This window comes from Grampus griseus (assembly GCF_964374135.1).
Source record: "Grampus griseus genome assembly, chromosome: 6".
Classification (NCBI taxonomy): Eukaryota; Metazoa; Chordata; class Mammalia; order Artiodactyla; family Delphinidae; genus Grampus; species Grampus griseus.
In genome coordinates this window covers 199,987-214,287 of record NC_139000.1, presented here as the reverse complement: position 1 = coordinate 214,287, position 14,301 = coordinate 199,987, and the positions used below count along the sequence as shown (strand labels likewise).

General features: G+C 56.7%; 1 protein-coding gene across 3 annotated transcripts in view; it reads left to right on the top strand.

Annotated features, from left to right (window-relative positions):
* EHMT1 (euchromatic histone lysine methyltransferase 1) overlaps positions 1–14,301 on the top strand; it is a gene marked incomplete at its 5' end in the record, with an annotated part of 146,562 nt that overhangs the window by 120,634 nt on the left and 11,627 nt on the right. For all 3 annotated transcript variants that reach the window (XM_082655949.1, XM_082655947.1, XM_082655948.1), the window contains 9 exons: positions 1,395–1,496; positions 3,059–3,163; positions 8,994–9,148; positions 9,928–10,095; positions 10,209–10,353; positions 10,703–10,780; positions 11,722–11,837; positions 12,952–13,038; positions 13,460–13,538. In XM_082655949.1, coding sequence (XP_082512075.1) covers positions 1,395–1,496; positions 3,059–3,163; positions 8,994–9,148; positions 9,928–10,095; positions 10,209–10,353; positions 10,703–10,780; positions 11,722–11,837; positions 12,952–13,038; positions 13,460–13,538 — 1,035 coding nt within the window. The remainder of the gene's footprint in view (positions 1–1,394; positions 1,497–3,058; positions 3,164–8,993; positions 9,149–9,927; positions 10,096–10,208; positions 10,354–10,702; positions 10,781–11,721; positions 11,838–12,951; positions 13,039–13,459; positions 13,539–14,301) is intronic.

The following is a 14,301-nucleotide window of genomic DNA, read 5'->3' as shown; positions in this document are numbered from 1 at the left end:
AGGGAATAAGTACTGACCTAAGTGGATGGGAAAGTTGAAGCTTGTGATCCCTACAGAACATTAAGGCAATAATTTCAAAGAAGTATGGCTTTCAGGAAAACTTTTTAAAAAGCTAGTAGAAGAAGTAAAACGGAATGTTAAAAAATACTTGTGTAACTAAAAAGCAGGAAAAGAGGACTAGAAACAGGTAGGACAAATAGGAAGGTGGTCATCTAACCCTAAAACCGTGTCGTAATTACATCCAGTGTCAGAGGATGAAGCCCTCCAGCCAAGGGCAGACGTTTGTCTGAGCCAGTGAGCAGGCGAGAACCAGCTCTGCTTCCCTGGAGAACACACGCTAACACGCGGACCAGGCTTGAGTGAGCAGGGTCAGGGCACACGTCAGGCACGTGGCAAACAGAAGAATCAAACACAAAAGGCAAAATTACAGAACTTTTGGAGGTTAAGAGGGAAGATTAGCTTTGTGATTCCAGCGTCGGGAAAGATTTCTTCAACAAGACAAAAGTACAAAAATGATTGATAAAGTCAAATGCATTAGAATTCAGAATTTCTGGTCAACAAAAGATGTCACAAGGTACATGACGGGCAGCTACAACCGGGAGAGGGTTTTGCAGCCAGAGGGCATCAGGGCCTCCTACAGATGAAAGAAAGTAACCGGACGCAATGGGTGAGGAAGGTGACCAGGCAGTTCCCTGGAGAGATGTGTGACCGGGATATGCCGGGAAGGCGCCTGCCTTTCAAGCCCCCAAGACACCCCATTCCCTGGCCGTAGAATCCCGTGAAGCCCACAGCTGAGCCCACCTGGGGGAGCAGCACATGCGTGTCATTGTTGGGGGGGGGGTCTCGGTGTTGGGGGACCCCGTGGGCAACTCTTGCACGAGGAATCCGGGAAATGTATTGCAATGTTTGGTGAATATTGGTGAAAAACGAGTCTTCCTCGACCAAATGCACAAACTGGGCTAGTTTTACATCAGTTGACATAAGTGAACTAGTGCTATGTGTTCTCTACAAAGTGAAATCTCCAAACCATAATGTTGAACTAAATATGAATTGCAGACAGGTATATGATATGTTATTTGTAGACAATTTAAAAACATAAAACCGTCATTTGTGGATACACACACATGTAGCAAAAGTATCGAGCGGTGTCAGCATAATAGCCGTTGCATTCAGACTGGCGATCTGGAAGGAGCCTTTTTGTTGAGATGGTTCAGTTAACGTGGCACCCTTAGTGTCCTTGAGAAGATGGAGCTAAAAACCATCTAGGAGGTGTGCCCGGCGGCCAGCGGACGCAACCTGGAGGTGGTCAGCCGCCGTGACAAGTGTCAGGCTGCACGGCGAGCTTGCCCCATCACGCTGTGATTTCTCGGGACCTAAATGCATTTGTGTTGCAGGACGCAGAGGGCTCCACCTGTTTGCACCTGGCTGCCAAGAAAGGTCACTATGATGTGGTTCAGTACCTGCTGTCCAATGGGCAGATGGACGTCAACTGTCAGGTAAACCACCTCCTCCACTCGTGACGGCACCTGACGGGCTGGCCAGAGGTGTGGTCCTCCTTCGTGGTGATCCTGGCCCCTTCCACCCTCCGAGGCACCCCACCCCCCACCCCTGCCAGGTCCTGGAAGGCCTGGCCTCATCCTCCGCCCCCGTCCACCTCCCTCCTGGCCTGCCCACTGGCCGCTCACCAAGCTCTGTGCCGCTGCCCAGCTGCAGGCTTGTCCTGAGGTGTCCGCCTGGGCTGCCCTGGTCTCCATGTGGCCTGTGTTCAGATGCTGCTACTTGAGCAGGGTCTCTGGCCTCCTGTGTGCCGTGCCACCTCCGTGGCAGCTCATCGTCCCTCCCAGCACTGGCCACTGTTGGACATTCCACCTCCTTCCCTGTGTGTTTGCTTCTTGTCCCCCTGCTGTCAGGACCCCGGCGTGGCGTTTGTGTAACCTGCAGTGCCTGGTTACAGAGCAGGTCCTGTGCGTGTCTGCTGAGCGAGTGAGTGGCTGGGGATAGCCAGTGAGGGTGGGGCCTTCTAACTCACCAGGGGCCCCTCCTGTCCTCCGAGACCCGCTTCCGCTCCCTAGGACCCCGCCCGCCCATGACTTGAAGCTCTGGGATGACCATCTCCCATCACAGCCCGCCCCCTCATCTTCTGGCCCAGCCATTGCTGCTAACCCAGCTCACGTGCCCACCACCCTGGCTGTGGGACCCTCCCAGACGGACCAGAAATGCAGCTCCCTGCAGTGTGGTTTTTCCAACCTCTGTTCTAGTGGGGTCCACGGGCCCCCTTCCCCTGTTTTGGTTTTTTATCTCCCACTCGGTCGGGTTTTGTGAGTTTCTCCCCCCAGGCTGGGCTGTGTTGCCCCTGCCGTGTCCCCAGTGCCCATGGTAGGCCTGCAGGGACCATCTCTCTTTAGTCATGGAGGCCGTGTGCATCCACCAGGAAAATGTGGCGACTGGAAAGTGGAGAATGTTGTGCTAGAGTGTTTGCAGAGTAGGAACTGGCACCGTAATACTCGTTTCCTAAGAGTCGCCTCTGGGGTAGAGCGGCACACAGCCAGCTCATCACAGCCATGGTCCAGCCTGCAGGGGGTTCAGCCCTGGTGAGCTTCTGCTCCGGCCCTTAAAGAAGAGGCTGGGACTTTTCATGGCCTCCATTCATCTCTGGGCCTGATGTCCATCCGTCTGTCTGTCTGTAGTTCTTGGCTGTTGCTCCTGCTTCGTGCATGGAGTCTGTCCTGGGACCAGAAGGGTGGGCAGGTGCGTCCCGGTCAGTGCTTCCTGCCAGCCGGGCACGGACTCTGCAGCTGGGTCTGCTCCGTGGCCTTCAGGCCTTTTTCTTAGGTGACGCTGTCATGTGTGCACAGGTGTGTCGAGTTGCCCGGTGGGCCCTGCCTGCTCGCTGGGATCCCCAGGCAGCGCTCTGAGCCTCAGTTTCCTCCAACAAAATGGGGACTCAGGCTGGCTCCCGCCCCCTGGGGCCTCCTTGCAGGTCCCGTGTGATGAGGTGCCTCACGTCTTGTGTCTCGAGGAGCTGTGATGGATGTTTGTTTCTTTCTTTTGAAATCAGGATGATGGCGGCTGGACGCCCATGATTTGGGCCACTGAGTATAAGCACGTGGACCTTGTGAAACTGCTGCTGTCCAAGGGGTCTGACATCAACATTCGGGACAACGTGAGTCTCCCCCGGGAGGCGGACCCTGGAGGACTGGGGACGGGTGTGTTGGGTGGCAGCGTCCTAGCACCTGCCTGTGGCTCTGACCTCTTCCCCTTGAGTCGCCAGCCATGTGTTGACCCAGTGCGGTTTCCAGTGGTTATCTTGTGTGTCAGCCAGCTGCTGGATGTGAACCGAGGGGCACAGTTCCCTGAGACCTGCCCCTCGGGCAGAGCTGCATTTTTAGAGGTCTTTCGTGACACTGACTCCCATGTCTGTGGTGACGTCCGAGGCCCCAGGGCTCACCCCACTCCTGGGCCAAGGTCGGGGGACTCGCCAGTCCCTCTGGGTACAGCCCCCTGCTGTGTATCAGTGGAGCTGTTTGGTCACAGGCAGCACCAGGCGCATCTGATGAACTCAAAGGGGAATTTCTCGGGCGGGCTTCAGGGACCCACAGCACCGGGGCGGTGGTAGGGCTGGCAGAGTTGGGGGGCTGCTCTGGCACGAGCCCTTGTGCTGCTTCCCAGGCGGAGGGACAGGGCTCCTGGGACACAGACAGGGTGTGGCCTGTGGAGCTGTGTCCACCTTTACAGCGTTACCCAAGCCATAGGTAGGAAGTCTAGCCACACGCTCGTTAAACTGATACTGGAATAAGGCAGGAAGGCATGCCCACCCCTCAGTTCGGAGCCCTTAGTGGACTGTTTGAAGAAAGGATGGGAGCAGTGGCTGGTCGGTCCTCCTGGCTGCTCCGTGTGAGGACCCTCCCACACCCAGGAAACAGGAGCAGCAGCTCCCAGCCGAGGGCCAGGCACAGCTGGTTGGGGACGTCTTTGCCGACTCCACAGAGCTGGGCCCTGGGACGAGAGCAGCTGAGGGCCGGGAAGCCCTGGGGGCTTCAGGTGAGGGTGGCGCGGAGGGAGGCGACAAGGTCTGGGGAAGCTACAGCATACGGCAGTCACGCTCTGCCTTGTTCCTCGAGGGATGGGGTCGTGGTTTGGAGCAGCCTCGGCCCTGGGTGCTTGGGCGGGACTGGACCGTCTGGGCCCATGGGCAGCGCACGGCCTCGCAGCATCCAGCAGTGTAGGCTCTGGTTGTTCTGAGGGATTGGAAGAACTGATTGAGTCGTGTGTTTGTTATTTATATGATGAAACAGCGTCATTCTTTTATTTCAATAGCTTCATTGAAGTATGGCTGGCAGACTGTGCTATTAAAGTGTACAATTAGATAAATTCTAACCCCAGCCACCATCACACAACCAGGACAGTGGATGTCAATTACCCCTCGGTTTCCTCCTGTGCCTCCTAACCAGCCCCCCTTAACCAGACGTGACCAGCCCACCTGCTTCCTGTCGCGGCCTCGCTTCTCGTAGTCCCATCTGAGCGTGGGCCCCCCTCCCTTTCTGTTGCTGCGAGAGGCCGTCCGCTTGCTTGTCCTGCGCCTGTGGATCATGGCCGGGCTCCCTGGTGGGGCTGTGGCCTTCCTGCTCAGGCGCTGCCATTCCTGTGGGTGCAGCCGTTTCCAGGGTAGGAGGGTCTGGTTCCTTTCCGGTGTCCCCAGCACTTAATGTAGTCGGCCTTACCTTCTTTGGTGAAGGGTCTGTTCAGGTCTTTTGCTCGTTTATTACTGGATTGTTTGGCTTCTTATTCTCTAGTTTGGAGAGTTTTTGTGTATTCTGGATACAAGTCTTTTACCAGATAATGTGTCTCATAAATCCTAGCCATTGTCTTTGGAGGAGCACATGTTTCTAATTTTGGTGAAGTCCAGTTTATCAGTTACTTTTTGTATGAATCATGTGAATTCACTGCCAAACCCATGACCCTAGAGACTGTCTGTGTTTCGATCGCAGTCCCTTAGGTTTAGGTGTTAATGTCCATACGTGGTGTGAGGTAGGGACCAGGCTCTTTCTTCTGGTGTGTGGACCTCTAGCTACTCCAGCAGTGTGTTTAGAAAGCAGCCTTTCTCCCTAGATTGGCTTTGCCCTGTGGCCGGACTCAGTCCTCTGGGTCTTGACCTGGGGTCTGTCTTAGTGCTGGGGTCGTGCTCTCTTGTTGAATGCAGCTTCAGGACCTGTAAGGAGAACCTTCCAGTATTAGCTTCCATTTCTCCCTTCCCAGCTTTATGCTGTTCCTCTCGTGCATTTTACTAAATAAACACCACAGTAGTGTTGTTTATTTAAACAACGGTGACCTTTGGAAAAAGCTATAATAATCCTGGCGTGTCAGCTCCCGTGGTCACCTCTTCCTCAGGTCCGTCCATCCACTGCTGTTTGCTTCTGTGCGTCTCATGTCCGTTAGCATTTCCTGCTGTGCTGGGCGGCTTGTGATGGATTCTTTCAGCTTTTTAATGCCTGCGAAGTCCTTACTTTCCTTCACTTTTTTTTTTTTTTTAATTATTTTTGGCTGCATTGGGTCTTTGTTGCTGCGCGCGGGCTTCCTCTAGTTGTGGAGAAGGGGGGGCTACTCTTTGTTGTGGTGCGCGGGCTTCTCATTATGGTGCTTGTCTTGTTGCGGAGCACAGGCTCTAGGCGCATGGGCTTCAGTAGCTGTGTCATGTGAGCTCAGTAGTTGTGGCTCACGGACTCTAGAGCGCAGGCTCAGTAGTTGTGGCGCACGGGCTTAGTTGCTCCATGGCGTGTGGGTTCTTCCTGGACCAGGGCTCAAACCTGTGTCCCCTGCATTGGCAGGTGGATTCCCAACCACTTCGCCACCAGGGAAGCCCTTTTCCTTCACTTTTGAAAGGTATTTTGCTGGATATAGAATTGTAACTTGAGAGTTTTTAATTTCAGTACCTGAAACATTCTGCTTTCCTGAGTTCTCACTCGATGCATTTCTAGTGAGAAAGTCTTGGTGGCATCCTTGTCTTCATTTCTCTGTATGTACCACGTCTTTTTTCTTTCAGGTGCTTTTAAGATTGTCTCTTTATCACTGGAGTTCAGCAGTTTGATTATGAGGTGGCTGGTGCTGTGTGTGTGCACAAGTGCGCTTAGGCTTCGTGGAGCCCCTTGGGTCTGTGGCTGTGGGGTTTTATCAAGCTGGAAATTTCCTAGTCATTTTTTCCAGTGCTGCTTCTGCCCCTACTCCACTTCTCGAGGCCCCAGGTCCGCGTGTGCCAGGGGGCTTGAAGTTGTTCCACGGCTCACTGAAGCGCTTTTCATTTTCTGAAATTATTTTTACACTCTGGATTTCTGCTCAGCTGGTTTTATTGCTCTGTGTTCAAGCTCACTAGCCTTTTCCTCCACAGCGTCTGTTATGCTGTTAATTCCATCCAGCGTGCTTTCACGTCAGTCATCATGGTTTTCAGTTCTGAACATTCTGCTTGGGTCTTCTTGGTATTTTCTGAAATGTGTCTCTCCTGAACACACAGTTATTCCAGCTGCTTTGATGCCCTCGTTTGCTGGTCTGTGTCAGTTCTGGGTTTGATTCGTTGGTTTTGCTCCCCATTGTGGGTCACGTTTCCTGCGTCTTTGCACTCCTGGTAACCTTGCGCTGGACACGAGACGTTGCGAATTTACCTTGCTGGGAATTTCTGTGTTCCTGGAACTGTTGTGAGCCTTACTCTGGGTGCAGCAAAGTGACCTAGGAATGGTCTGGTCATTTTGGGTTTCACTTTCTAGGTTTGTTAGGTGGTCTGAGCAGGTCTTGGCCCGAGGCTGCTCATCCCCCCTGTGTGGGGCCAGTGCTGAGCCCTCTACACCTGGCCTCAGGGGTGTGTCCTCCTGGAGGTCCAGGTTTGGAGCGTACAGCCCTCCAGAGGCCTCTTTCCCAGCCCCACAGCCTGCTCTGCAGCCCTGGCTGCCCTGGCCTGGAGCCCGAGAGGAACAGTGAGCAGGTGGCCACAGGCCCCCTTTTGCTCCTCTCGGGGGCTCAGCCTTTCACTGCCTGGTGTCCAGTTCTTCCCTTGCTCCTCTCGGGGGGGCAGCCTTTCACTGCCTGGTGTCCAGTTCTTCCCTTGCCCCTCTCGGGGGGGCAGCCTTTCACTGCCTGGTGTCCAGTTCTTGAAAACTGTTATTGCACACGTTTTGACTGTTCTGTCTTACTCTGGTTCTTTCAGGTGTGGAGGGGGGTAAACCCAGTGTGGTCCCTCTTGCCCCGTCTTTGCTGGAAGCCCCATCAGATGTGTAGGCCTGTCGTAACGTAGCTGGTGGACCTCAGAGAGGCTGGGAGATGGCACAGTCCCCCCGGCAGGAGGGCTTAGGGGCCTGGGAAGTTCTCAGAACCTAATTCTGGTGATAAAGTCACAAATCGTTCTGATGAAGGAAAGAGAAAAGAGGCCCCTCAGGAGACTGCAGTTTCACCTAGGAGCTTGCAGATGTGCAGAAGGTGGAAGCCGGAGGGTAGAGAGCTTCTGAGAGTAATGCCCAGGAGGGGAGGCCAGACAAGCCCCAGCTTTTCAGGACACCCCGGGGCTGACGGCAGGGCCAGCCCTTAGTTTTCTCCGTTGGAAACAGACCGATGATGTCGAGGGTGACAGACACAGACCACTTAGCTCCTGCTTCGCTTCTGTCTTTCCTGAAGTTGGTTAAGCTGGAGGCGTGGGATGTACGCGGGTGTTGGGATGGGGCGCTGGGCAGTGCAGGGGGTGGCCCGGTCGCCCGGACGTGCTGCGCCCCTTGGTGGTGTGGGCGGCGCCCCAGGGCCCAGGCTGCGCTTTGGTCCCGGTGGTTCCCAAGGGGTCGGCTGTGTGAGCCAAGCACACTCCCTGCCCGCAGAGCAGAAAGAACAGGCAGCAGCGGCCCCATCTCTGAGGCTAACTCAGAGAAAGAGAACTGCTACAGCGTCACTGCTTACGTCCCTGAGGGAGGAAGGGAGACGGGGGGGCTGGTGAGCAAGGGAGCGGGGGTGGGGGGTTGGGTGCTGCTCCTTGGGCGGCTGGGCTCCTGGGCTGTCCAGCCGGCCGTGTGGGCGGGCGTGGCTCTCCTCGCGCTGTGTCCCCAGTGTGGCAGGTCGAATGTACGGTGGTTCTTGTTTAGACGTTTTCTTGTTTTTAGGGTTATTCTTCACTGTTATCTTATGTAAGTTGTTTTTTATTTTCCTTCTCTTTCCACATGTATTTGTTCAAAATTGTAGTCTTACTAAGAAGAAACATTGTAGTCTTCTGATAAACTTAATGTGAAAGTTTTGTCATCACGTATGTAATCTACACCTGGGAAACCATATATTTCACATATGGCACAAATATTTTGCGAAGTTTTCTTTGCGTCATTTAAAGTTTTTAGTTTTTCATGAAATAAAATTTTTAATTAATCAAATTTGTCTTTTTCAAATCTTTTTTTTTACTCCCCCCAACACTCTCAAAGAGCCCGGCGACAGGCCCGCAGGCGCTGCTGCCCGGCCTGCAAGGCCGACGGTTCCCGAGGCTCTTTTTCAAATCTTGTACAAGTATTACTCTATCCTGCAATCATAACTGTGTTCCAGAGTCAATATAATTTAAAAAATAAACTATCCCTAGATGTTATATTACTTAACGTGTCGTGTTTAGGGTGGTCTAATTGAGGTTGATGTTTTCTCCTATTTTTAACATATTCTGTACTGTGATAATGTACTTTTTTTTTTTTTTTTGTATGCGGGCCTCCCACTGCTGTGGCCTCTTCTGCTGCGGAGCACAGGCTCCGGACGCACAGGCTCAGCGGCCATGGCTCATGGGCCCAGCCGCTCCACGGCATGTGGGATCTTCCCGGACCGGGGCACAAACCCGTGTCCCCGGCATCGGCAGGCGGACTCTCAACCACTGCGCCACCAGGGAAGCCCGATAATGTACTTTTATAACGAAAACAAGACAAAATGGAAAGGAAGCCTCTGTCGGGTGGGCCGCGCCGCCCCCTCGGCCTCACGTGCTTGTGTCTTCCGTGCAGGAGGAGAACATCTGCCTGCACTGGGCGGCCTTCTCGGGCTGTGTGGACATCGCTGAGATCCTGCTGGCCGCCAGGTGCGACCTCCACGCCGTGAACATCCATGGAGACTCGCCCCTGCACATCGCCGCCAGGGAGGACCGCTACGCCTGTGTCGTGTGAGTGGCTCCGGGTGCTCTGGGGACTTTCTGTGGCGGACGAGGCTCTTCTGTTCACGCCTGCAGTCAGCGTGGCTTCGGGAGGATCGTGGTGAAAATCCCCAAATACGCAGGTCACACGTGGAGCGGAGCCCCGTCCTAACACCTCTGCTCGGGGCCAGAGGAGCGGCACCCACGGGAGGGCTGGAGGGCCAGCTGGGAGCCCACCACCACCACCGGAAGCCCCTCCTGCATCACTTTTGCCCGTTGCCGTCAGGTCCAGAGCCTTTGCTCTGCTCCTGGCGGTAGCTCAGGGAGGAGTGGCCCCCACTTCTCATCTCATGGGGGCCTGGGACTAGGGGATGCCCCTGTGGTGGGGCCCTCGGCCTCTCAGATGGGGACCTTGGGGGCACAGGGCTCTGGCGCACCATCTGGCCTTGACTGGGTCAGGCCTCGGATTGCCTACTGGGCGTTAACTGAGTACGTGGCCGGCTAGGCATTGCTGCCCTTTTCATCCTGAGGGTGCCTTTGAACGGAAAAGCCAAGAAAAATCAACTACCATCCCTAGTTATTTACATGCTCTTCCCTTCGAGGAAAAGGAGAACTTTTGACAGTAAACGGGGGAGAAGAGTAATGATGTCTGTCCGTGGTGAGCAGAAGCACCGGCCGGTGAGCTGGTTCATCTGAAAGCGGATGCCGTTTCCTCCTTATTTTTACTGATCGTTGTCATCGTGCGAAGCTCATCCTTGTATCTTTTGACTTAAGATCTGAATGTTCTGTGTACTTGCGTTTCCCTCCAGCCTCTTCCTGTCCCGGGACTCCGACGTCACACTGAAGAATAAGGAGGGGGAGACGCCCCTGCAGTGCGCCAGTCTCAACTCGCAGGTGTGGAGCGCCCTGCAGATGAGCCAGGCGCTGCGCGATGCAGCCCCTGACAGGCCTGCCCTGGTGGAGAAGACGGTGAGCAGGTGAGGAGCACGAGGCAGGGCCTGCCTCCGGGCGGGGTTGAGGGTCGGAGCGGAAGCCTCTCTGGGCTGGGCCAGGGCTCACCGGGAAAGCTGACGGCCCCTTCCTGCGGCAGAGACATCGCTCGGGGCTATGAGCGAATCCCCATACCGTGTGTCAACGGTGTGGACAGCGAGCCGTGCCCCAGCAACTATAAGTACGTGTCTCAGAACTGTGTGACGTCCCCCATGAACATCGACAGGAACATTACCCACCTGCAGGTCAGCGGTGGGGGGGCCCTGCTGTGGGATGTTGTCTCTGCGGCCCCCAGAGCAGCCTGGGCAGCGGGGAGGGGTGCCCTCAGGGCCGCAGTGGCTCTGCCCTGGTCTTTCCCCTCCTGGGGCTGTGCCCACCCAGTGTCTGAGCCTCCTTTCCTCCTTTGGGTCCCTCCCCAGCCCCTCCTGCGAGCCCCCGAGGCCTCGTGCCTGAGCGTTCTCTCCACACCCTCCTTCCTGAGGGGCTGCACGCCCCCCGTGTCCTCAAGAGTCAGAATTTTGAGGATTGTCACTGGAGTTGTGAACAGCACTGGGGGGCGGGGCGGGGCTCCGTCTGACACGCCCCTCCCTCCAGTACTGCGTGTGCATCGACGACTGCTCCTCCAGCAACTGCATGTGCGGCCAGCTGAGCATGCGCTGCTGGTACGACAAGGTGAGCCTGCGTGGGGGCCTGGCTGGGGAGGAGCGACAGAGGCCACCAGGGGATAGGGGCAGGACCGAGGCCGGGTACTGGGGATGGAGCCAGCATTCTCTGTGGGCCCTGGGGGTGGCCAGAGGGAACTGACTGGGCGGCAGAGGTGGCCATCCCTGAGCCTGGCCTGGAGGGAGCCGAGGAGAGAAGGGCTCCCAAGGCCGGTTTCTGAGACGAGAGCCCTCCCTGGCTTTGGTTTGGGGAGTTCAGGGTGTCCTGGAATGGAGAGGGCACACAGGCCCGGCATGGAGGCCACTGGCACAGAGTCAACATTACAGCAAAGGGGGCGTCAAGAGTGTCGTCCAAACAAGAGGCTCAGGTGTCGTGGGCAGGACTGGCGGGGCTCAGGTCTCCTGGTGTATCCTGCGAAGCCTGGCCATGCTGAGAGGGGGCAAGTTCTTAACTGTTCAGAGCAGCCACTGGAGCTGGCAGGGCCTCGGACGCGGCTGCACAGCCTGGGCTCAGCCCAGCGTCTCTGCTGCGTCTCGGGTGTCGGACAGAAAAGCGGTGACAGGTCCCTCGGGAGCTGGGGGTTTGCAGAGTGGCAGGTGGTGCTGGCAGGGGGTCCAGGCTGGAGGCTGCAGAGCAGGAGTCCAGGGGCCCACGAGCTGATGGCCTCAGGGAGGCTGAGAGAGGATGACGGGGATGGGGGGAGGTCGACTGGGGCAGAGAGGCTGGCCACAGTCAGGGACCAGGGAGAGCTGTCCCAGAGGTTTCCAAAAGCCATGTAGATTCCTGGCCAGAGACTTTGCGTGGCCTTGGACAAAGCCTGAGCGTGTGGCCTTACCCTGTCCTCCCAGGTGTGGAGTTTGGCCAGAAACCATGCTTTCTGGGGCGGTGTTTTGATTTGAGGAGGCATGTTGGTGTCAGTTACTTAGCCCTCGCTACGCGTCTGTCCGCAGGATGGCCGGCTCCTGCCCGAGTTCAACATGGCGGAGCCGCCCCTGCTCTTCGAGTGCAACCACGCCTGCTCCTGCTGGAGGACCTGCCGGAACCGCGTCGTGCAAAACGGCCTCAGGTGAGGTGCCGCGGGCTGGCGCCAGGGTCTCCGTGGTAAAGTTTGAAAGCAGTCAAGTCCCTTGGGCAGCTCTCTAGTTTCACGTGTGTGTCCACAAACGGGAGCAGCGTGTGTTTAGCGTGTGTGTGTTTGCACGTGGAGGTGGCTTTCTCGGAGCCCTTGGCCTCTGCTGATGTTATAGAGGTTGACGTAAAGAGCGGAAGCCTTCCATGTTTCCTACCCGCTCAGACTTGGGTTCAGGTCAGACGGCCCGAAGGCAAGAGGCAGGCTTGCCAAGAGCTGTGTGGTCCAAGCTCACGAGGTCCTGATCTGGTGTGAACACTCATGTGCTTCCCTCATACCCACGTACTGAGTCTCATGTAAAACATGTTGCCACTTGGTACTCGGGCACTTGGTTCACTGACCACCCAGAGCCAGACCCTGGGGTTCTGGTCATGAAACTTCCCTCCGTGAACATGCTCGAGAGTTGGAAAATCAAAGGTTACGAGGGAGGATTTGTATCCTATGTAAGTTTATACGGTATCTTGGGGTCTGTTAATATCAGTGTAACCTTACAGCACTTGTGACCAGCCCATACTTCTGTGTCCTGGCGTGTGGCAGAAAGGCCTTGGGTGTGAGGACAGACACGCCACTGGACACACAAATGGCTGGCGGGATGCCCTAGCTCTCGGGGCCTGGGAGGGGCCCCGCAGCTGCCCCCAGGGGCCAGCTCAGCCCTGTGGTTGGCACGCTGCCCGAGCTCGCCTGCGTTGCAGCCTGGGACCAGCGGGCCTGCTAATAACCCCTTTGGTCCTCGTCACACGTTGGCGATGAGGGCACTGAGGCTCAGGGAGGGCCGGGGGCCGTGTTCCACGCGCTGACCTCAGGCTGGTGTCTGAGGTTCCCCTGCCTCCTGAGGGTGTGAAGGACGCTGTGAGTGGCGCCTTGGTGCAGGGGCGCGGTTGGGGTGGGGTAACTCTAGGTGTCACTGCTGCATTGCATGCGAAGTTCTAACGCATCTCCAGACATGAAAGTTGTATTTTCTGTGTTTTTTACTCCTGTCACTTGTGTGGTAACATGAGTGTGAGCTGAGTGTGGTGGAACGTGGCCGTGAGTGGCTGATCCTGTTTTCCAGGACGAGGCTGCAGCTCTATCGGACGCAGAACATGGGCTGGGGCGTGCGGTCCCTGCAGGACATCCCACTGGGCACCTTTGTTTGCGAGTAAGTGAGGGCCCGGTCAGCCCAGGGCTGCTGCTGTCACGGGGGAGGGTGCGACTAGGAGTGCACACTGGCCAGTGGGGGGCCCCACGCTCACCGGGGAGGGGCTGCCTGGGCCTGGCTGTGTGCTCACGCTGCGGGCAGCCCCCGCCCACCTCTGCGTTTCTGCCTGCACTTTCTCACCAGCTCATAACTTATTTCAGAAGATCCATCAGCACTTCATGACGTGTAGGGGATGATCATTTTGGACCCCTGGTCAGATAGAGGGTTTCTGTGTCATCATTTTCTGGGACCCGGATGAAGTCCCTGTTCAGTCACAGGCAGAATTCTCAGTCATGTGGGCTCTGTCAGGGCCCCTGTGCCCTGCGTCTGGGTCCTGGGGGACATGCGCCTGTCACGTTTTCGTCTGCCTCCGCCTCCGCAGGTATGTCGGGGAGCTCATCTCTGACTCGGAAGCTGACGTGCGTGAGGAAGATTCTTACCTCTTTGACCTTGACAACAAGGTAATGCGTCCTGAGGGGTTGGGCGTAGAGCTGATGGGACTGTGCCACGTGGAGGGGCCTGCTGGCGGGGCCCGGGCTGGTAAGGAGGCTCGCCCGCCAGACTGGCGCTGGGTCCCTGATCCCAGAGGTCCTGAGCTTGCCCAGCGAGCCTCGCGTGAGAGTGTGGGACCTCGGACATGTCCCTCCAGCCTCTGAGCCCCACCTTCCTTCTCAGCAAGGGTGAGGACCGCCAAGAGGCTCGGGGGCCATGTGCACGGGGGTCGAGCCTTCGAGTGGAGTGAGGGTCACACTTGTGAACAGGGTGGGTGCGTCTCTCTGTGACCCCGGTGCCCTCCCAGGTGTGGGTAGAAGAGCTGGACCCTGGCTTCATCCGCTCCGGGCCCTGGTTCCCAGGGCAGTTTCTGAGCCATCGCAGGCTGCCCTGTCCTGCCTTGTCCTGGCTCCCAGGGTTGCTCCCTAATTCAAAAATTGCTGACTTCAGACCTTCTAAGAACTCGCCATCGCTGCCAGTGGGAGGGAGTTCAGGTGGAGGCGGGGAAACAAGTACTCTGTTCCCCGCAGCAGCTGCGAGACCCCTGAACAGCCACCTGTAGGTCGGGTGAAGCCAGGCGCTCCCCTTCCCGTGCCTGCCACTCTTGGCTGTGTCTTCAGAGCGCCCTGCTCATCGCCTGACCCCGCGCTGCCCCTGCAGCCACACCCTAAGGGGTCAGCATTTGTGAGACAAGTGTCTGGAAGAGGAGCCTGTGTTCCTGGAGGTTGCAGC